The following is a 22,533-nucleotide window of genomic DNA, read 5'->3' as shown; positions in this document are numbered from 1 at the left end:
AAAATTCTTAGTTCTGTTTCATATTTCCACACAGGAGTTTCTTTAGCTATAAAGAATGGTATTCATGAGAAACATCATACAATGGCAATGAATGTAAATCATAAGGGATTTACTCTTTTAAAATCACCACTAAATACTAAAAATATGTGCTAATTCAAATAAAGTAGAATTACCACATGACCCAGCAATCCACATCTATTTATCCAAAAGAAACAAAACCACATGCCCACACAAAAACTTTTAAAAGAATAGCCGTTGTTGCTAAGTTGCTTAAGTTCTGTCCGACTCTCTGCGACCCAAGGTACTGTAGTCTGCCAGGTTCCTCTATCCATGGGATTCTCCAAGCAAGAATACTAGAGTGGGTTGCCGTGCCCTCCTCCAGGGGATCTTCCTGACCCAGGGAAAGAACCCATGTCCCTTAAATCTCCAATATTTACCACTAATGCCACCTGGGAAGCTAAAAAATGTTTTAATAGCTAAAAAGTATCAAATGCTCATCAACAGATGAATTCTAAAATTTATCATATTTAGAACTGGGGGTGGAAGGGAGGGTGGTAGTGCTGGCAGGTGGAGGCTGCCTCTACCTGTGGTATACCCATACAATGTGGTATATCCATATAATGGAATATTTGACAATAAAAAGGAACAAAGTTCTGATGTATGCTGCAACATGGATGAATCTTTTCATTATCAATCACAAAATATCACATTATATGCTATTTTATATGAAATGTACAGAACAGGAGAATTGATAGAAATTAGACTAGTGATTTGGAGAAGGCAATGGCACCCCACTCCAGTACTCTTGCCTGGAAAATCCCATGGACGGAGGAGCCTGGTGGGCTGCAGTCCATAGGGTCGCTAAGATTCAGACACGACTGGGCACTTTCACTTTCACGCACTGGAGAAGGAAATGGCAACGCACTCCAGTGTTCTTACCTGGAGAATCCCAGGGACGGCGGAGCCTTGGTGGGCTGCCGTCTATGGGGTCGCACAGAGTCGGACACGACTGAAGCGACTTAGCAGCAGACTAGTGATTATTGCTGGGTGTGTGTAGGGGAAGCCTGGGTAGGGATTATCAAGGTTTCTTTCTAGGATGATGAAAATGTTCAATTATAACTGCAGAAATATACTCCATAAACATATTAAAAACCACTGTATTATAAATTTTAAAGAAGTGAACTTTATAGATGAAATACAAATTATATCTCAACAAAGCTGTTTCAAAAATACAAATTAAGGCATAAAACAGAGACAGCAAGGTGACAGATTTGAAGGTCTGGGGGACTTCTCTCGTAGTCCAGGGGCTAAGACTCTGTGCTCCCAATGAGTAAGGGGCCTGGGTTAAATACCAAACCACCCAACTATATCCCAAATGCAACGAAGATCCAGCACAGCCAAACAAATATATATTAAAAAAAAAAAAAAAAAAAAAAAAAGATTTGTTTTGCTGGAAGAATTCTGGGTTAGGCAGCAAAGGCAGACCTGATGACAGATTTAGTGCTTCAGATTCTAGAAGCACCCTATGATAAAAGTTTCTCTATCCTAGTACTCTAGGAATTAGGACTTCAAATTAATTTCCCCACGAAGAGAAGATTAATCAGTTCTTCTGAACCCTTCCCCTTAACTGCCTCCCAAATTCTAAATAAAATGTATCATCTTTAGAATTGAGGGGAGGGGTGGCAGGTGGAGGCTGATAAAAAGAGTCGGGAGTCTGGAAATTTAAATTAGACCATAGACTGGACATTTAAAAACACCTCACATTTAAAAAATTTGACAGAGTGATGTTTTCATGGAGTGATGTTAATTCTAACGCAAAGTCAGGGCTGAGAATCAAAACACTTATTAGGGGTGTGATCTGCAGGAAAGTCAATTTCTCAAAACCTTACATTTTTCTCAATTCTAAAATGTGTTAAGTAACACTATCCACCTGAAAAGTGGTTGTGTGAAGAGATATATTCCACATAAACCCTTGGCATAGTGCTTGGTGGGGAGTAAGAATTTAATACTGTTATCTCATGTTATGTGAAGATAAAATTAATTTCTGTAATTTCCATCACCCATAACTGATTATAAATGCCCAGCAGGATGACAAGCGAATGATCCTATTAGTATCATTATCGTATTTATTATATCTAAGAAAAATGGCTAAAAAGGGTTCACAGGTGGATCAACTAAACAGTCCCAACTATTATAAACAATCTGGGCCCTTATCTCGTGACCTTAAAGAAACCGTGTCCCTCTCTGCACTGCAATCTAATCAATACCAAGAAATCAAACAGAATTTAAACGATCAACTAATCAGACCCAATGAAATTTAATTCCAGTTCCAGTAATAAAAGGAACTGCTTGGGAACCATTACCCTCTAAAGCCGCTCTTTCCAGGTAAGTATGACTGCTTTGGCTGACTATATAGCTTTCAAAGCCAGAGACTAAAAGCAAACAAAACCCCCAACTCGCACCGTTATTAACTTATATCCTCGGTAACTCTTTCTGAATTTATCTTCAATTAACTTCAAAATTACCTACCAAAAATTCTATTCACTTTTCCTCGCAAAGCACTATTTGCCTCCTCTCAGTACTGCCCCCTTCCAGTCTAACTAAGTAGCCCGTGAAGAGAGATGCACTGAGTCGACGGATGAAGTCACAGGCTCACGGGGTGTAACAGACAACTACAAGAGTTACAGAGACAGTCGCTTCCTTTGGTTGAGAACTGCCACCTGCCAGGATCTAAGGTAGGTACCCCGTGCATTACACAATCACAACGAACTCCAATACTGTTACTCCCATTTTACAGACATGCTCAGAGATTAGGGGGCCATCCAAGGTCACAACTCTGGCAGCAGCGATGCCACGACTCAAGACTCGAACGTTTCGCGCTTTGTGTCGGCTTCCCCCCACCAACCACCCACCCAGAGACCAAGCGCCTTCCAGTACGCGGCTGGGCTCGCGCTTTCGGGAGCGCCTCTCGGAAAGCAGCCCTCCCCCGCCCACCGGCACGGATCCACAGGTGCTCCGCAGAAGCCGCTCGCCCGGAGCCTGGCCCGCCGGCTGACCGCGGCGCCTCAGGCCCGGACCGCAGCTCTCTCGCCCTTGGGCCTCGCTGCAGGCTGGAGCTCCTGCTCTCCCGGCCCCCTGCCGACCCCCGCGCCCCATTGTTTCCGACCTCACTCACCTCAGAGGATGCCGGCGCAGGCCGGACTGGGGCGCTCGTGGCCAGTTCGCGGCGGCCCAGAAGGCTGGGTCGGTGACGGCAGGATCCACGAAGGCGAACTCTACGACTTCTCCGCCGGCCCTCCGGAGCGGGAGTAGGCGGGGGCGCTTCACCCTCCTCGCGAGACAGCGGAGCCCCCGGCGGTTGCTGCGACCCCTGTGACGTAAAGCGCTCATCACCAATGGCAGACAGGGGGCGGGGGCAGAAACCAAAACCCACTTCCCGGCCCCAAGCGCGTCAAAACACAGCACCCGCCCGCGTGACGCATGCGCGGTAGAGGACGCCCGCGCTGAGGGCGGGCCTTACCGCTCTCGGCCTGAGCCCGGCCCTTCCCCCACTTGCCTCCGCTCCCGGAAGCAGAACGACGTGACCCCCTGAGGACGAAATTGCTAACGTACCGTCAACTCGAATAAATACCAGGGGATTACAAACTCACTATCTTAAAGTTCGCTTCTAACTTACCCGGAAGACACAATAACTAGCTTGGTCTCATTTGAAAGTTAAAGTCACTCAGTCGTGTCCGACTCTGCGAGACCCCATGGACTATATAGTCCAGGGATTTCCTCAGGCCAGAATACTGGAGTGGGCAGCCTTCCCCTTCTCCAGCGGATCTTCCCAAGGATCGAACCCAGGTCTCCCGCATTACAGGCGGATTCTTTACCAGCTGAGCCACAAGGGCTGTGGTCTCATTTAAACCTTGCCAAATTCTGCGAGAAGTTCCTCAATCTATCTCTGGTGTTAGATAAAGGAACCAAGTTATCCGGAAGGAAATGGACTTGGGCTGAAAAATTAAGAACCACCACCAGGATTCCAATGGAATCCCAAATCAATCTTGAGCGATCAACTCCAGTCAGGATGAACTATCATCTGACGTAAAATCAGTGGGAATTGAAATCTTCCCGAAACAGATAACGTCTTTTCCTTACCCGCTCTCCGAAATATGTATTAAAAGCCTGTTTAGGTGATAGCTGAGATTACAGAAACAAAACGTCTGGAGCCTAACGCGGCCCCGTTGTCCCATTCTTCACTTCAAATATAAGCATCCCGAACATTCCAGAGCTTTACTTGGTACAACGGCCCGCGTGCCAAACCCCATCCTTGGGCTTGGTATTTGATCGTGCTACAATTCTAAGCATACAAATGTTCGATGAGCACTTGCTAATTGGCAGCTACATTATGCCGGGTAATTCGTGCCACGTTATTTCTTCTTAAAAGTGGCTGATATCAAGCCACTGCGTTCTCAAAAACTTTTAAAAGCTCCAGTAACAGGGAGTCCCACTACTCATCAGTTATACAAAAGCAGGTTGTACTCTAAAAGGTGAATACACGAACTACCTATACCGTGGTAACAGATCCGGTTAGAAACATTAATTCTTTCAGTGCTAGACGTCGGCGTAATACTTAAACCGTGGATTATTTTTCCAAATAAACTTTTAAATGCACATGACGGTACCTTATCTCGCATTAATACTGCTCTACAACTGAAAGACCGGTTGACGAGTCAAGCCTCTCCCTCACAGCGGCAAAATAAACCCATTTCCAACGTTCTTTTCCCCTTTCTCTCACTTCCTCCCCTAAAGGCGGGATAGGCCCCCGGACACGTGACACCGCGCCCCCCTCCCCCCCAGCTCCGGGCGGAAGAGGCTGGCCAGGCTGATGGGAAACGCGCGGGAGGCGAGTGGGCGGGCGCTCGCGCCCGGCTGAAAGATGGCTGCCGCCGCCCGGCAGCCACCGCCCCGAAGGTTACTGTAGGGCCTGCGGCTTCCGCCCGTGCTCGCGGACCACCGCCACCGCCTTACCATGAAGCCAGTGAGTCGCCGCACCCTAGACCGGATTTATTCCGCGGTAGGTCCTGGGCTCGGCGGGCCTCCACGGGCTCTACGTTCGAGGCCCGCGGGTGGAAGGTACCCTATATCTTCAGCGCCCAGAAACTCTAAAATCCATTCTTGAATTAAGCCTTTCACTCCCTAACCTCGACTCCGCCTCTTCCTGGAGGACACGGTCTTCCGCTTCTTACGTAAGGGCTACTGGGTGAACTCGCTTCCGGAACCACATTTATTCGAGTTTGTCACTAAAATCCCCACCTTAGCAACGTGCACGGCAACCTGATGGGGGCCGGGAGGACGTGCCACTCACAGGTTGTTTTTACTCCTACTCTTGCATTTCCTAGTTGCTCCTCGCGGTCGTATTGCTCTCCTGGGGATACGTCATCTATGCATCAACTGTAGCTGCACGACGACAACTAAGCAAGGAATACCCAGACAAGATCTTCGGGATGAACGAAAATTTCTAATTCTTCTGGATTTGACTTCATGCATATACAGTTCTTTACCTCTGTCTGGTACATGTCTCGATTTAAAGTAAAATCTTTAATACAATGATTCCAAATTCACTTTTGTATACCATCCGTTATAGTAACCATTAATTCTCGATTTTTCATATACCAAGAGGTTTGTCTTTTTTAGGTTTTCATATAACAAAGCACAAGGATCTTAGGTGATGCAGTTGTAAAGAATCTGTCTGCTAATGCATGAGACACCAGTTCCATCCTTAGGTGGGGAGGATCCCCTGGAGCAGGAAACGGCAACTCGGTCCAATATACTTGCCTGGAGAATTCCAGGGACAGAGGAGCCTGGCGAGCTACAGTTCAAAAGAGTTGAAGGAAAAGAACACGAGGAAGGATAACAAAGCAAAGTAAATCTGACAGTCTTTTGATCTAGAGTTTTTAAAATACTTCTGAAATGTCTCCAGAAAGCCTTTAAAACAAAGTGTGCTGTAATTTCTGTACTTATTTTTATTGCAGCATTTCATTCCGTTGTATACCTTCACATCAACTAGATTAAGTACAGTGTAATAAAAAACTATCATGTGACTATAAACAATTTTCTACATTCTGTTTTCCAGATTAAAAATGGCCAGAAAAAGTAGGTGACTGACCATATTATTTTTATTTAGCCTGTCCAGTTTTTACTTAGTTAGATAATTCAGTCTCAAATTGTACAGAGAGAATGGCACAGGTTGGGAAGAAACAGACAACACATATGTGAGTAAACTTTATTACTTTTCCAGAAAATACTTTAAATAAGTTGGTAATGTAGCAACAAACTTAGGCCCATACACCTTTGAAATTTTAAAGTAATCTTCAGTGATGTTGATCAGGAAATTCTTTCATGGGTGGGATTACTTCTCCAGTCTCCAGAATTGTATCACCCTAGAAAAACAAAAGTGCATTAGTGATAAATCTTGTCAGCAGAGGTAACAGTTCGCCTTTGAGCTCATCTGGAAAACCTAGCTCAGTTATAGCATTCAAACTTTAAAAATGACATAGGTAAAATAGAAGCTGTCTAAAGAGAAGAAACCAGTATCCAAAATCTTAAGAAATAAGGAACAAATAGGGGAAGTTTTACTCGAACCAAACAACCACAAAGAACATGAAAGTTGTCTTTACAAAGTGACAGAAGGATGATCTTTATTTGCTTGGCCCCCCAAAATAGGAGAAGCCCTAGAAAGAAGTTGTAGGGAAACAGCTTCACTTCAATACAAGGTGGTATATATTCCCAGCAACTAAATATGGTAGGCAGCCGCCAGTTTACTGTTTGGCTCAGAACAGATATTAGAGACAGACCTGCAAACTTTGCCCAGGCAGCTGGTCCAGCTGTCTTTCCAGCTTTCCAAACCTAGATACAGCGTGTGTCACAGAACAGGAGGGGACTTTAAAGCTAGGACCAAGTAGTGTGAATCCTGGAACCCTCCACTGACAAGCTGTATAATTTTAGGCAAAGTACTTAGCTTTCACTTCAGCTCTCTGTTTAACATAGCAGATTCCATAAGCCTCACAGTCCATGAATTGACTGAGTAGGGCAGAATTATCCCATCACCACCTGCCATTCCCTGTCCTGGTTGCTCAGGACTATAAACTTGTATTAGTATAAGCCAGTATACATTTTGGGGAAAACCTGTTTCCACAGCTAGCTTTACCCTGACACAGAAATTAACCTGAACTGGTATGAATACTGCTGTAATAAAAATTGAGCTATATGGCACTGGCTTAGCAATCTGGCCTCAAGCCACTGGCACTGGAGGCTAAGAGATGGAAACAAAAGGCACTAATCACTTAGAAGCACCAATAACTTAAGAGGTTCTAGGAGAAGTACCTGGAAAAAAGTTAGAGTATGGGTTTAACTACTACACTAATGGCCGCCTTAGGAATATACTTTAAGAAACGTAAGCCCAGGTGAGAAGTGGCTGATTTGAGAAGAGAAATAAAAATAAGAATCTAAAAATTCAGGACCATGCAATATTAGAAAATCAGATGGATTGTTTCTGAATCTCTAAAGAGTAGGAGCTAACACTGAGAAGATTCTGAGAAGCCCATAAAGCTGAGTAAACAGGGACCCAGCACCATGCAAAGATCAGACTGAAGCCAAAGTAGCCCTTGAGCCAGAGTATGTCTCAGTGGCTTCCACACAGCTGCCACTGAGTAGACAGCAGCAGGGTGAAGACAATGGAATGAAAGAACTTGGTAACTATGTACAAACCACAGATACTGGCAGGTGGGGCTGACTAGAAGCACAAAGATTAGACTCCTACCAAGTTTGTCTTTCCATGCCTGCTAAATGTGAGAACTAGATGGTCCAAGAAACCAAACACAGAAACAAAAGCTTGTGATTGTTTTCTCTGGCCCTCAACCTTCTGTGAACCTGAGGTGGACTTTAAAGGCTGTACAACCCTAAGAAGGGTATGTTTCCCAATCCTCATTTTAGATGTGGTCTAGATTGATAAAGAAAAACAAAGGATGCGCCCCTGTGACGCTCCCCGCCAGGAATCAGGAAGAACAATGAACAAAGGTGTTTCCTCCAGAAGCAAAAATCAGTCCCATTCAAATAACTTCCCACACACAGGGGTTAGGAGTCTTCACAGTGTTTGATCAGTGGGGTTTCAGAACCAAGTGACTGCTATGCTGTCCACAGCATAGCATAATAAGGGGTGTGGTTGGGGGACAAGGGATACAGTTCACTTGTCATTGATCCTCAAATCTCTAAGAGAAGAATCTCCAAGATTAACCCTGACAGATATTACTGTGCATCATCTGGCAGTCTAAGGTTGCATTGATGGAATGGGATCTTGGGGTTTCTCCCAAGGAAAAGGTCTTGTGTTACATGTGTGGGAAGAAGGAAGCAGAGAGCCATTTGTTGACTAGAAAGATAGACTGTGGCAGAGACTCCAGGTATGGGAGGCTGGGAAATATAAAAAAGCACAAAGATATCTGGGACCATAAGAATAAATCCTGGCCAACAGGACTTGAAGTGATGTAAGCTACATCCAAGCTTAGACCTTAAAATCATCCTCTGAGATATTCAACCCTGTGATCTTGGAGCTGCATATTCTCAATGGCCTAACTATAACTGTCTGATCTATACTAGTCTGTGATATCAACAGGAAATAAACTTTTGGTAAGCCATTGAGATTTGGGGGTTTATTTCTTACTGTCTATCCTATTCCAAGGTATGTACAGATGAGCACTCTTCAGGTCCTCAAAGGAGCAACTTCTCAAATGGGTCAATGGTACAGAAACAGGAAAGAATCACAGTAGCAAAAAATACTGGTCTTCTAAAGAGATCCTCCTCCTTTTCCTTCAAACAGTAATGGCAAAATAAATAACAAACATATAAATGGAAGAATAAATAAATTACCTAACTGGTTGAAACCAGCAAGATAAATGAGGCTAACTGGGCCCTGACAAACACCAATTATACACAAATACAGAAGAAATCTCCTTTTTCCTAAAGCAGAATTCCAACTGGAAGTTAGCCAATTTTGGTGGTTCTCCCTAAAATTCCCTTCCGCTGCACTTGTCAATGGATTGTTGTGACTATGTCATTTGATGGAAGCAAGAATCTACAGTTTTGTTTTCTAGAAGTACATAACTTAGAGATTGATGGTAATTCATTATCTGTGACTAGAAATGGGAAAAGAACATAACATGTATTTGACTCTGCTAAACAATAACCTCATGAACAGCCGGCAAAATACCAACTAATAAGTAACCTTTTAATGGTAAAAAAAATCATTTTAAATTAGGTTAATAGCCTACATATCCATAGCGTACAATTTAAAGCACACAATAACATTTTAAATTCACATATGGAGAGGTTATGGTCAAACTGTCACAGGAAATGATAATAAGTTTCAAAATAATAAAAGAAGAATTCAGTTGCTCTTGCAATGCCCAGGTGTCTGCTCAGGACAGTGCCCTAAATCCTTAACCCACATGAAACAGGGCACCAGTGAAAAACTATTGGGACTTTCAATTCACTTTAGGACTACAAAAGTCACACAAGTTTTACAGCCAGGGTGAAAAGAGTGTGCCCATGTCCCAGGTTTAACTCCAGCTGCTACATCACACTATTTCCTCCTTTTTTTTTTAAAGAGTATGCAATAGGTACTTACAACTTTCAGCAAGAAGAATTTTAGTCTAATGATCATTTGGGAAGGGAGAGAGAAATATAAGCAAAAGAAAAAGTAGATGTTTTAAGACTTACTGGAAATATTCTGGGCTTCTTTTCAACGATGGTATATGGTTTTGTCTGCAATAAAAGTAATTCTCTGTTAATTATGGTTTTAGAGTTTTTTCTAAAATACATTGATCATATCCCAAATTTTTACTAAGCTTCAGGCTCATACATTCAATTATTTACTCAAGATCTACTTGATCAAACAGGCATTGCAAACTTAGCCAGGCTCAACACTTAACATCCCTCAGCCCCAAACTATTCCCAATCTCTGCAACAGCACTTTCATTCTCCTAGTTACAAAGGCCAAAACCCCTGGCTTGGCAGATCCTGCTGACTCCACCTTGAGGATTTATCCTGAATCTAAGTGCTTCTCACCACTTCTAATATACTACTACCCTTGTCCAAGCTGCTCCCATTTTTTCACCTACTAGTCTCTTGACTTCTGCATGTGCCCTCCTACAGTCTATTCTCCACACTGCAGAAAGAGTAATTTTTTTTTATATTTATTTACTTGGCTGCACTGGGTCTTAGTTGCAGCATGCAGGATCTTTAGTTGTGGCCTGCGGGCTCTGAGCTGCAGCATATGGGATCTAGCTCCCTGACCAAGGATGGAACCTAGGCCCTCTGCATCGGGAGCCCAGAGCCTTAACCACTGGACCACCACGGAAGTTCCTACAGTGATTAAGATGCATCACTCCTCTGCTCAAAGTTTCATAATTCTTAAGAAAAAATACAAAAGCCAACGTCCTCGGCCAACGCTGTGATCTCACACTACCTCCCCCACCCCAGCGCCTGCGCTGTAGTCGCAGCGGCGCCTCTGCGTTAGTACACCCTGTAAGGCCTGCCTGCGCCTCAGAACCCTCCCACCTCATGACTCCTCTGCCTGAACCGCTTTTCTCCATATCCTCAGTTCATTAACGTTTTTCAAAGAGCATATCCTCAAAGAAGCTTAATTAGAATAGCAGTGCCTATCATTCTCTAGTCTTTTACCCTTAAGTTTTTCTTCTACAGACTTAACCACCTCCTGTAACATTATCTTGCAACATTTGCTTATCTATTTACTGCCAGTCTCCAAGACTAGAACAAACATTTCACGAAGACGGACTCAATCTGCCTTGTTCAGTGCTGTATCCCTACAGTGTTTAGAACAGTGCCTTGTACACAGGAAGTGCTAAATAAATGTACTTATTAAGCACACACATCTGTACAAGATACCACACCAGAAATTTAAAAGATTATTGGCATGATGTAAGACTTAGCCAAATTGGAACCAAAAGCAGGAGAGAAGCTCATAAAACAATGTGAGCAGATTCGTATGTCTCTAAAAACTGCAGCCAGAGGCAAGAAGATACTGAAATATCTTCACAGAGGATGTTCAATTTAATGCTGCATAAAGGTATTAGCTGAAGTGAACTGGTTGTAACAGTACTGAGCATGCAGGCCTACCCAAACCAAGAGAAAGAGGAAGGTAAAGGAGAGGCCTGTGGACATCTACTGACCCAAAATCTGTAATTATGTCCATCTGTCCAGGAAAAATCATCTAGAAGTATGAATTCCTCAGATAAGCCACCATATCAATGGCTCAAATTGTCAACCCAGCAACTGCAGGTAGTTAAAATCTTTTTCTCTGAGGAGATAAGTATATTTTCCATCCTAGAAATATTCAGTTAAATATAGCTATGACAAGGTAAATTAAGCCAGGGTATAAACAGGTGAATGTCAAATTTAATACAGATTCTAGTTAAAATGCATTTAGATGTGTGAATTTTAAATTTAAAAAGATTTTCCTTTTCAGGGTCATTAATGTGTCCTGTAAAATTCAGCAGTCCCCAACATTTTTGGCACCAGGGGTCAGTTTCCTGGAAGATAATTCTTCCACGGGGGTGAGGCAGGGAGTGGTTTCAGGATGATTCAAGCACATTACATTTACTGTCACTTTATTTCTATTATTATATCAGCTCCATCTCAGATCATTATTTCTATTATTAGTACATCAGCTCCATCTCAGATCATTAGGCATTAGAACCTGGAGGTTGGTCCTGAGGTTGGGACCCCTGTCATAAATACTTAAAACTGAATATATAAAATATATAAATGCAGCTTAAAACATTTAAGAGAATTTGATGATGTTTGTAAGTGGAATTGTTTTATGGAAATTCAATTTGAATTATCCAAAGATAATAAGAACAAAGAAAAGAGACTTCATATTTTACTCGATGTATTGTCTAGTTAACAGAATTTTAAAATTGAATTAAAAAAATCAAAAGTTTTTAAATTGAAACTAAGAAATTGAATATTAATTTATATTTCGGGTAACTGGAACAGTTATTCCTGCACATAAAAACCACTCTTAGATGTTTAAAAAAAATTTCACAGACAGTAACATTTTTTCTTCTCTAGGGTCCTGCATGTTAAGACACTGAAAAAAATAAGAGGTATAATGATACAAGGCTACCCTCACAGCTCAGTCAGTAAAGAATCTGCCTGCAGTGCAGAAGACCCAGGTTTGATTCTTGGGTTGGGAAGATCCCCTGGAGAAGGAAATGGCATCCCACCCCAGTAATCTTGCCTGGAGAATCCCATGGACAGAGGAGCCTGGCGGGCTGCAGTCCATAGTGTCGCAAGAGTTGGACACAACTTAGTGACTAAACCACCACCATCAGGACACAAAGCCGGCTGTGGACATGTAGGTGAACATGGATATAAAACTTTGTTTAAGCTCATCAACGACAGAAATGTAAACTACACTCTGACCCTTAGCCATACATTGTTCGCCCCCTTTTAATGGCTGAAGAAAGATTTTCTGTTGGTTTATAAAATGAAACACTAACCCCCAATTCTTCATCCCCCTGGCCTCCACTAATCTCATGTTTCTACCATGTCAGACAGCCCACGTCCACTCAGACTTCCACAGCAACTGACCGGGCAGCACATGCGCCTAAGCACATTTACCTCCTCCCCATCTCCAGAAAGCCTTCCTTCACAAAGTACTTATAACTTCAGTTGTGGAGCAAGAAATTTTCCTCTACCTTTCTAGGCTCTTCTGGTTGGTCTAAGAATTAAGTTGACATGAGACAGATTAATAGGAGAAAAGCAAACAAAAGTCAGTAACATGTACACATGGGAGAGACCCAGGAGAACCAAGTAACTCCCCAAATGAGTTAAATACCATCTTAGGCTAAAGACAAAAAAGGACGCTGGGAGTAAGTGTTTGGGACTTCATTGGAGAGGAAGGCAATTCACATGGAGATGGAAAAGCAAAAGTTTGGGAAACAAACATCTGCTGGACCATGAGAGACGATGGGACACAGTAGGGAATTTCAATAGCCTTTGCTAGGTTTCTTCCTGTCTACCACATCTAGAGTTCATATTATAGTTATCTATGGTGATAGTTCCCTTCTTGGAACAGGTCTTCTAATCTACATTATTTTAAGAAGTTAGTGAAAGTGTTAGCGGCTCAGTCTTGACCAATTCTTGTGACCTAATAGACTGTAGCCCGCCAGGCTTCTCTGTCCATGGAATTTCTCCAGACAAGAATACTGGAGTGGGTAGCCATTCCCTTCTCCAGGGGATGGTCCTGACCCAGGGACTAAGCCCAGGTCTCTTGCATTGCAGGCAGATTCTTCACCATCTGAGCCACCAGGGAAGCTCTATCTCTTGTCTAACACTGACCAATAGAAACATAATGGGAGTGGCTTATGTCATTTTAATCTGCATGCCAAAGAGACATTGTGGAGTGGCAAATTTTGCTACCCTGAACTTTCAAGGCTAAAAATTTTAGAGTCAAAATGACTGTGAAATTTTATTTCATCCCCACCTTGGGTTATTTCTTTAAAAAGTATCTTCTGGCTCACTACTACCTAATCAGATTCTTATCAACTAACAGCCAGTAAACTGAAACAGCCTCTGCTGATTTGCTTGACATCAGTACTTTCCTCCCTCCAACTCGCCCTACAGTTCTATGTTTTTATGTTTTCCTAAATAGATAGGTTCAGTTCAGTAGCTCAGTTGTGTCTGACTCTTTGCGACCCCATGGACTGCGGCATGCCAGGCTTCCCTGTCCATTAACAACTCCCAAGCTTGCTCAAACTCTTGTCCATTGAGTCGGTGATTCAATCCAACCATCTCATCCTCTGTTATCCCCTTCTCCTCCTGTCTTCAATCTTTCCCAGCATCAGGGTCTTTTCAAATGAGTCAGTTCTTTGCATCAGGTGGCCAAAGTACTGGAGGTCAAGATCCAACCAGTCCAGGGGACTCTCAAGAGTCTTCTCCAACACCACAGTTCAAAAGCATCAATTCTTCAGTGCTCAGCTTTCTTTATGGTCCAACTCTCACATCCATACATGACTACTGAAAAAACCATAGCCTTGACGAGACAGACCTTTGTTGGCAAAGTAATGTCTCTGCTTTTTAATATGCTGTCTAGGTTGGTCACAGCTTTTCTTCCAAGGAGTGTCTTTGACTGCAGCATGGCTGCAGTCAAAATCTGCAGTGATTTTTGAGCCCAAGAAAATAAAGTCACTGTTTCCAAAATAGATCAAGCCCCCTACACACAAACCTTCAAGTTACAAACTTTCAAAGATGTAAATGTGTCTGCATGCCCAATCATGTAAGGCCTGAGTGAAATTTCAGCTTGCCCTCCATCTCCTATTGCTGACAATCCTTCAGCTCTATCATCTCCCACCCCCTCTCCCTCCTCTAGTTAGTAACTCTTCTGACTCATTCACCTGATGCCAGCCCCTGTATGTCAGCTGTTGTACTGTACTCCTGTACTTTTCAAGGTACTGTTGTTGTTCACTGTCACTTTTATGTATTATTTGTGTGAAAAATACTATACTGTACTGTTGTACTGTATATTACAGTAGCTCTTTCAAATCCTGAAAGATGCTGCTGTGAAAGTGCTGCACTCAATATGCCAGCAAATTTGGAAAACTCAGCAGTGGCCACAGGACTGGAAAAGGTCAGTTTTCATTCCAATCCCTAAGAAAGGCAATGCCAAAGAATGCTCAAACTACCGCACAATTGCACTCATCTCACACGCTAGTAAAGTAATGCTCAAAATTCTCCAAGCCAGGCTTCAGCAATATGTGAACCGTGAACTTCCTGATGTTCAAGCTGGTTTTAGAAAAGGCAGAGGAACCAGAGATCAAATTGCCAACATCTGCTGGATCATCGAAAAAGCAAGAGAGTTCCAGAAAAACATCTACTTCTGCTTTATTGACTATGCCAAAGCCTTTGACTGTGTGGATCACAATAAACTGTGGAAAATTCTGAAAGAGATGGGAATACCAGACCACCTGACCTGCCTCTTGAGAAATCTGTATGCAGGTCAGGAAGCAACAGTTAGAACTGGACATGGAACAACAGACTGGTTCCAAATAGGACAAGGAGTACGTCAAGGCTGTATATTGTCACCCTTCTTATTTAACTTATATGCAGAGTACATCATGAGAAATGCTGGGCTGGAAGAAGCACAAGCTGGAATCAAGATTGCTGGGAGAAATATCAATAACGTCAGATATGCAGATGACACCACCCTTATGGCAGAAAGTGAAGAGGAACTCAAAAGCCTCTTGATGAAAGTGAAAGTGGAGAGTGAAAAAGTTGGCTTAAAGCTCAACATTCAGAAAATGAAGATCATGGCATCTGGTCCCATCACTTCATGGGAAATAGATGGGGAAACAGTGGAAACAGTGTCAGACTTTATTTTTCTGGGCTCCAAAATCACTGCAGATGGTGACTGCATTCATGAAATTAAAAGACGCTTACTCCTTGGAAGGAAAGTTATGACCAACCTAGACAGCATATTCAAAAGCAGAGACATTACTTTGCCAACAAAGGTCTGTCTAGTCAAGGCTATGGTTTTTGCAGTGGTCATGTATGGATGTGAGAGTTGGACTGTGAAGAAGGCTGAGCACCGAAGAATTGATGCTTTTGAACTGTGGTGTTGGAGAAGACTCTTGAGAGTCCCTTGGACTGCAAGGAGATCCAACCAGTCCATTCTGAAGGAGATCATCCCTGGGATTTCTTTGGAAGGAATGATGCTAAAGCTGAAAGTCCAGTACTTTGGCCGCCTCATGTGAAGAGTTAACTCATTGGAAAAGACTCTGATGCTGGGAGGGATTGGGGGCAGGAGGAGAAGGGGATGACAGAGGATGAGATGGCTGGATGGCATCACTGACTCGATGGACGTGAGTCTGAGTGAACTCCGGCAGTTGGTGATGGACAGGGAGGCCTGGCATGCTGCGATTCATGGGGTCGAAAAGAGTCGGACATGACTGAGCGACTGAACTGAACTGAACTGTATATACAGTATTATACAGTATACATAAAACAGTATATAAAACTGCATATACAGTATTATACTATATAATACTGTACTGTTATACAGTATATACACTGCATTGTGCTATTATACAGTGTATATATACTGCATAATACTGTGCTATTATACAGTGTATATATACTGCATAATACTGTGCTATTATACAGTGTATATATACTGTATAATACTGTACTATTACAGTACAGTACTTCATAGACCACTGTGTTAGTTGGGTACCTAGGCAAACTTGGTTGGACTTAAAAAAAAAAAAACTGGATTTAATGAACATGCTCTCAGAATGGAATTCATTCATATGTAGGAGACTTACTGTATATCACTTTAATCAACTCACTCTCCTATTTAAAAATGGAAAGCTTCTCACTGCCTGCCACATAGAATTCAACATGCGTAAAACCAACCTCCTATCATCATCACCACCACACTCTAGTATAAATAACCTCCTCACCTCATTCAGGTTCTGACACTTTACTCTGGCTTGCCAACTCCATCACTGCCCCAAACCACACTTCTCCCTGATGTCCTCCTCCCCAGGCTTAGGTTCCAATCTCCTACCCCAGGTTGCTGCCACTGCAGCTCTCCAAACAGGTACACTCATCAACGCGCCAACCCCCAACCCATTCGGGACCTAACACTCATCACTGGGTACAAGAATATCCTCCTCAGTCTTTGGGTTATAAAACTCCACGCTGGGCAGGCAACTATCACCACTCTTCTTCCATTCTACTCCCTGAAATGTACTCTTTCCTCACCGTGCCGGGATCTAACACCCTACACCAAGGTATGCTAGGCTAAGTCACTTCAGTTGTGTCTGACTCTTTGTAACCCTATGGACTGTAGCCCACACCAGACTCCTCTGTCCATGGGATTCTCCAGGCAAGAATACTGGAGTGGGCTGCCGTGCCCTCCTCCAGGGGATCCTCCCGACCCAGGGATCAAACCTGTGTCTCATGTCTCCAGCGTTGGCAGGCAGGTTCTTTACCACTAGTGCCACCTGGAGAGCCCCCACCAAGGTATCCTGAGCCTTTAAAATAAGGCAACAGGCTGAGTTCAATCATCACATGCAGATGTTCTGGACACACTGAATTCTAAAGAAAGTAAGTTGTGAAAAACCAGATAGAACAAAGGAAAAGGAAATGATGACAAAGACCTTTGTCCATTTTGAATTCTATCTTATATCAGATCTGTGCTCAATAAAAAAGGAGCAGAAATTCTGTTCTCTTTTCCAGACTCAGGACCCCAATTTTGCACCAGTATTATTAGATCAACTACATTCCTGATCATTAAAACATCATTTCTATGAGGAAATACGATTCAAGTTGTAACCAACTAATATAAAGATTAAATTTTCTGGGACATTCCTGGTAGCTTTGTGTTAAATGCATCAGGCTGCCAGTGCAGGAGACATGGATTCGATCCCTGATCCGGGAAGATCCTACATGCTGCGGGGATGCCTGTGCATCACAAATACTGAAGCATGCGCACCCTCAAGGCTGTGCTCTGCAACGAGAAGCCACTGCAGTGAGAAGCCTGCATGCTGCAACTAGAAAAAGCCCCCACGAGAAACGTCCGTGTAGCAATGAAGACCCAGCACAGCCAAAAATAATAAATAAATAAACTTATTTTTAAAAATTAACTTTCTGAAAAACAATGCATTAGTTAAGTTTCATTAAACCATCTACTGAAAAGGATTCAAAGTAATTCAAGATCAGTTATAAGGTCTTGAACTTATAAGATCAGAAGAGGGTAAGGCAAACCCATAGAGGAAATAATTTTGTGCAATATTAACAATATATTCTGGGATTTCCCTAGTGGTCCAGTAGTTAAGAATTTGCCTGTCAGTGGCGGGGACACAAGTTCCAACCCTGGTCGGGGAAGATCCCACATGCCATGGGGCAACTTAGCCTATGTGCCACAACTACTGAGCCCACTGCCCTAGAGCCTGTCCCTCGCAACAAGAGAGGCCACCACAACGAGAAGCCAGTGCGCTGCAACGCAGAGCCGCTCCCACTCGCTGCACCTAGAGAAAGCCGGCCCACAGCAACAAAGACCCGGCGCAGTCAAGTATAAATAAATAAATATTTCTTAAATAAATAAATTCTGAAAAACACATACTTAAAGCATACTTACAGTCACGTGATACTTGAGATAATAATGAATAATCCAGACAGGAATAAGTACATGAGTAAAAGCAAAGATACTGTGTCGGTATGTCTTATAGATCTGGGGGAGAAAAAAAATACATGAGATAAATAGATTTCTCACTTTTTTTTTTTTTTTTTGCCAAACTACAGTAATATATGCATAGATGCATGCCTTTAAAAAGATTTCTAAAAATATCCTTAATATAAATTTATGATAAAATATGGCATTAAAAAATGAGAGTAAGTTTCACTGATTTAACCAGAGTAACCAAAACTATAGAATTTTCAGGTAAAGTCATTTCCCTGATTTATCAACTTCAGATATGCACGATCAACACCAATACGCACGATCAACACAACACATTCCACGTGTAGAGTGGACAACCTTGAGTACACTAATGCCGGAAAAAGAATGTTTTACCTACTGGGATAAGGGTGGCCCAAGCTCACTTTGAGGTGCCTTTACACATGCTGTTTTTAAAAAGAAAGGCAAAAGACAGCTAAAAATGGAGTTTTTCCATGGCAGCCAATTTCAGTGAAAGAGACCTATCCTTTCAGGGAATGGATAACCTAGATTATAAGTGTTATAATAGATATGATTATGGAAGAGAACGTTAACTCTTAAGTAAGGCAAGACAGATTTCAACAAATGATTATTTCCTTAAATCACTGGCTGTCAACTTTCAATCAGTGGCTGCCAGTGAGTAATATCAGAGATACAAAGTGGGAGAGGGGAGGAGAGTTGAATTTTACCACCAAAAGTTAGCATTGAATACATTCTTTGGCAGACTTTGTAGCACAGTAAGAAAGTAGATATACATGGATTTCAAAGTGAACTCCTTCTATTACTAGCCCTGTGACCATGGGTAAATCACTGAATTTTTGTAGGTCTCCATTCCCACACATTTACAATAAGGATGAGGAAAGTTTCTACATTACAGCAGTAAAACCTTAAGATTGTTTTTTTTTTAATTTAATTTTATTTTTTAACTTTACAATATTGTATTGGTTTTGGCATATATCAAAATGAATCCGCCACAGGTATACATGTGTTCCCCATCCTGAACACACATAAAAGTGCCAGGCACAAAGTAAGCACCCAAGTGTTACTTATTACCACTATTATTAGCCAAAGTCCCAAGGAATTCTGAGATACAGTATTCATCACCCATAACTGATGTGACTTAACGGCTTTAAGAAAATGTAAAGAGACCCCGAAAATAAAGACAACACTTGAATGATCTTCTGCAGAGTAAAGTCCAGGAATGATATTCTTAAACAAAAGAATGTGTTAAATGTACATAGTGGTGGTTAAGGAAGTTCAGTTCAGTTCAGCTCAGTCGTGTTTGACTCTCTGCAGCCCTATGGACTGCAGCACACCAGGCCTCCCTGTCCATCACCCACTCCCAGAGTTCACTCAAACTCATGTCCATCGAGTCGGTGATGCCATCCAACCATCTCATCCTCTGTCATCCCATTCTCCTTCCGCCTTCAGTCTTTCCCAGCATCAGGGTCTTTTCAAATGAGTCAGCTCTTCGAATCAGGTGGCCAAAGTATTGGAGTTTCAGCTTTAACATCAGTCCTTCCAATGAACACTCAGGACTGATCTCTTTTAGAATGGACTGGTTGAATCTCCTTGCAGTCCAAGGGACTCTCAAGAGTCTTCTCCAACACCACAGTTCAAAAACATCAATTCTTTGGCACTCAGCTTTCTTTATAGTCAAACTCTCACAACCATACATCACTACCGGAAAAATCGTAGCCTTGACTAGATGGACCTTTGTTGGCAAAGTAATGTCTCTGCTTTTGAATATGTCTGCTGCTGCTGCTGCTGCTGAGCCACCTCAGTCGTATCCGACTCTGTGCAACCCCAGAGACGGCAGCCCACCAGGCTCCCCCGTCCTTGGGATTCTTCAGGCAAGAACACTGGAGTGGGTTGCCATTTCCTTCTCCAATGCATGAAAATGAGAAGTGAAAGTGAAGTCGCTCAGTCGTGTTCGACTCCTAGCGACTCCATGGACTGCAGCCTACCAGGCTCCTCCGTCCATGGGATTCTCCAGGCAAGAGTACTGGAGTGGGGTGCCATTGCCCTCTCCGTTGAATATGTCTAGGTTGGTCCTAACTTTCCTTCCAAGGAGTAAGCGTCTTTTAATTTCATGGCTGCAGTCACCATCTGCAGTGATTTTGGAGCCCAAAAAAATAAAGTCTGACACTGTTTCCACTGTTTCCCCATCTATTTCCCATGAAGTGACGGGACCGGATGCCATGATCTTCATTTTCTGAATGTTGAGCTTTAAGCCAACTTTTTCACTTTCCTCTTTCGCTTTCATCAAAAGGCTCTTTAGTTCTTCTTCACTTTCTGCCATAAAGGTGATGTCATCTGCATATCTGCGGTTACTGATATTTCTCCCAACAATCTCGAATACAGCTCATGCTTCATCCAGCCCAGCATTTCTCATGATGTACTCTGCATATAAGTTAAATAAGCAGGGTGACAATATACAGCCTTGATGTACTACTTTCCCGATTTGGAACCAGTCTGTTGTTCCACGCCCAGTTCTAACTGTTGCTTCCTGATCTGCATACAGATTTCTCAAGAAGCAGGTCGGGTGGTCTGGTATTCCCATCTCTTTCAGAATTTCCCACAGTTTATTGTGATCCACACAGTCAAAGTCTTTGGCATAGTCAATAAAGCAGAAGTAGATGATTCTCTGGAACTCTCTTGCTTTTTCGATGATCCAGCGGACGTTGGCAATTTGATCTCTGGTTCTTCTGCCTTTTCTAAAATCAGCTTGAACATCTGGAAGTTCACGGTTCCCGTCTTGTTGAAGCCTGGCTTGGAGAATTTTGAGCATTACTTTACTAGCAAGTGAGATGAGTGCAATTGTGCGGTAGTTTGAGTATTCTTTGACATTGCCTTTCTTAGGGATTGTAATGAAAACTGACCTTTTCCAGTCTTGTGGCCATTGCTGAGTTTTCCAAATTTGCTGGCACAGCATCATCTTTTAGGATTCGAAATAGTTCAAATGGAATTCCATCACCTCCACTAGCTTTGTTTGTAGTGATGCTTCCTAAGGCCCACTTGACGTCACATTCCAGGATGTCTGGCTCTAGGTGAATGATCACACCATCGTGATCATCTGGGTCGTGAAGATCCCTTTTGTACAGTTCCTCTGTGTATTCTTGACACCTTTTCTTAATATTTTCTGCTTTTGTTAGGTCTATACTATTTCCGTCGTTTATTGAGCCCATCTTTGCATGAAATGTTCCCTTGGTATCTCTAATTTTCTTGAAGAGATCTCTAGTCTTTCCCATTCTATTGTTTTCCTCTATTTCTTTCTATTTCTTTGCACAGACCACTGAGGAAGGCTTTCTTATCTCTCCTTGCTATTCTTTGGAACTCTGCATTCAAATGAGTATATCTTTCCTTTTCTACTTTGCTTTTCGCTTCTCTTCTTTTCACAGCTATCAACAGCATATCAACAGGACCTCTTCTTTTACAGTAATTAACATGGAGCTGCATTACCAGCTAGAGGATTATCCTGCTTTCGGGTAGTCGAGTGTAGTGTTGGTCTGTGTAATCTCAACCTCAAAAATCACACAAGTGTCCTTGGATACTAAAATCATTGAATTTTAACTCTAGTGAATCCTTGGCCATCCTTCTGAGGAAAGGTTTCCTCAGTCAAAAGAAAGCCAAACCTGTACGTCCTGTATAATCTAGGCAAGGATTCGCCTCCTTCTCATTACACTTGAGAGCCAAAGGGCAAGACAATCCCAAAGCCATACAAGCTCCGAACTCCTGACTTCCAGTGCATGACTCTTGGGACCAGACGGAGTCCCAGACAAGCCTCAGTCTCGACTGAACCTGACCCTCCCTTGGGGAACTTCCGGGGGCAAAGCGAGTCAGTCCTTAATGCGGCTATAGCGAACAGGTTGTCTCAGCAGCCAGGCCGTGGACTGCGATGGGACGAGAGTGGGTGGGGGTTGGGAAGGGCGGTCACTCACCACGTTCTTCCAGAGAGCTCCGTCTTGCAAAAATTTATTCCAGAATCGCTCCACAGGCGACACCCTCCGCGGAGGCAGCACGGGTTCCCGGGGGCTCAGCTCCTGATCTTTCAGCCATCGCCTTCTTAGCTCTCGCAGCTGCTGCAGCCGCAGTTTCTCCTCGGGCGTATACCCCGACATGTCGCTGCTGATACCACGGCAGCAGGAGACGGCGCGCACCGGAACCAGGGTCTTGTCACTTACGCGCGCTCCCGCACTGCAAAGCGACCTTGCGAGGACGCCTGGGAGCGGCGCGCCGTTATAACGTCACTC

At 43.0% G+C, this 22,533-nt stretch overlaps 3 protein-coding genes across 4 annotated transcripts in view; 1 reads left to right on the top strand and 2 right to left on the bottom strand.

Annotated features, from left to right (window-relative positions):
- TOPORS (TOP1 binding arginine/serine rich protein, E3 ubiquitin ligase) overlaps window positions 1–5,152 on the bottom strand; it is a 10,820-nt gene extending 5,668 nt beyond the window's left edge. The window contains exons 1-2 of one of the 2 annotated variants that reach the window (XM_006060269.3): window positions 5,014–5,152; window positions 3,176–3,370 (exon numbers count right to left, since the gene is read on the bottom strand). In XM_006060269.3, the coding sequence (XP_006060331.1) occupies window positions 3,176–3,370; window positions 5,014–5,016 (198 nt within the window). In that variant the 5' untranslated portion in view covers window positions 5,017–5,152. Of the gene's footprint in view, window positions 1–3,175; window positions 3,371–4,667; window positions 4,812–5,013 lie in introns of those variants that run through there. The other variant, XM_006060268.3, reaches the window with a different exon arrangement.
- Window positions 4,884–7,242, top strand: SMIM27 (small integral membrane protein 27). Its single transcript, XM_025281404.2, has 3 exons — window positions 4,884–5,059; window positions 5,385–5,555; window positions 5,680–7,242. Exons 1-2 carry the CDS (start codon window positions 5,015–5,017, stop codon window positions 5,505–5,507), a joined length of 168 nt encoding a protein of 55 aa, XP_025137189.2. The 5' UTR covers window positions 4,884–5,014; the 3' UTR covers window positions 5,508–5,555; window positions 5,680–7,242.
- NDUFB6 (NADH:ubiquinone oxidoreductase subunit B6) lies at window positions 6,255–22,533 on the bottom strand. Its single transcript, XM_006060264.3, has 4 exons — window positions 22,222–22,533; window positions 18,203–18,295; window positions 9,757–9,801; window positions 6,255–6,425 (listed from the first exon to the last, which is right to left on the bottom strand). The coding sequence occupies exons 1-4, from the start codon at window positions 22,399–22,401 to the stop codon at window positions 6,357–6,359; spliced, it is 387 nt and encodes a 128-aa protein (XP_006060326.1). The 5' UTR covers window positions 22,402–22,533; the 3' UTR covers window positions 6,255–6,356.

The sequence above is a fragment of the Bubalus bubalis genome, chromosome 3, assembly GCF_019923935.1.
Source record: "Bubalus bubalis isolate 160015118507 breed Murrah chromosome 3, NDDB_SH_1, whole genome shotgun sequence".
Classification (NCBI taxonomy): domain Eukaryota; kingdom Metazoa; phylum Chordata; class Mammalia; order Artiodactyla; family Bovidae; genus Bubalus; species Bubalus bubalis.
This window is presented reverse-complemented; position numbering and strand designations above follow the sequence as displayed.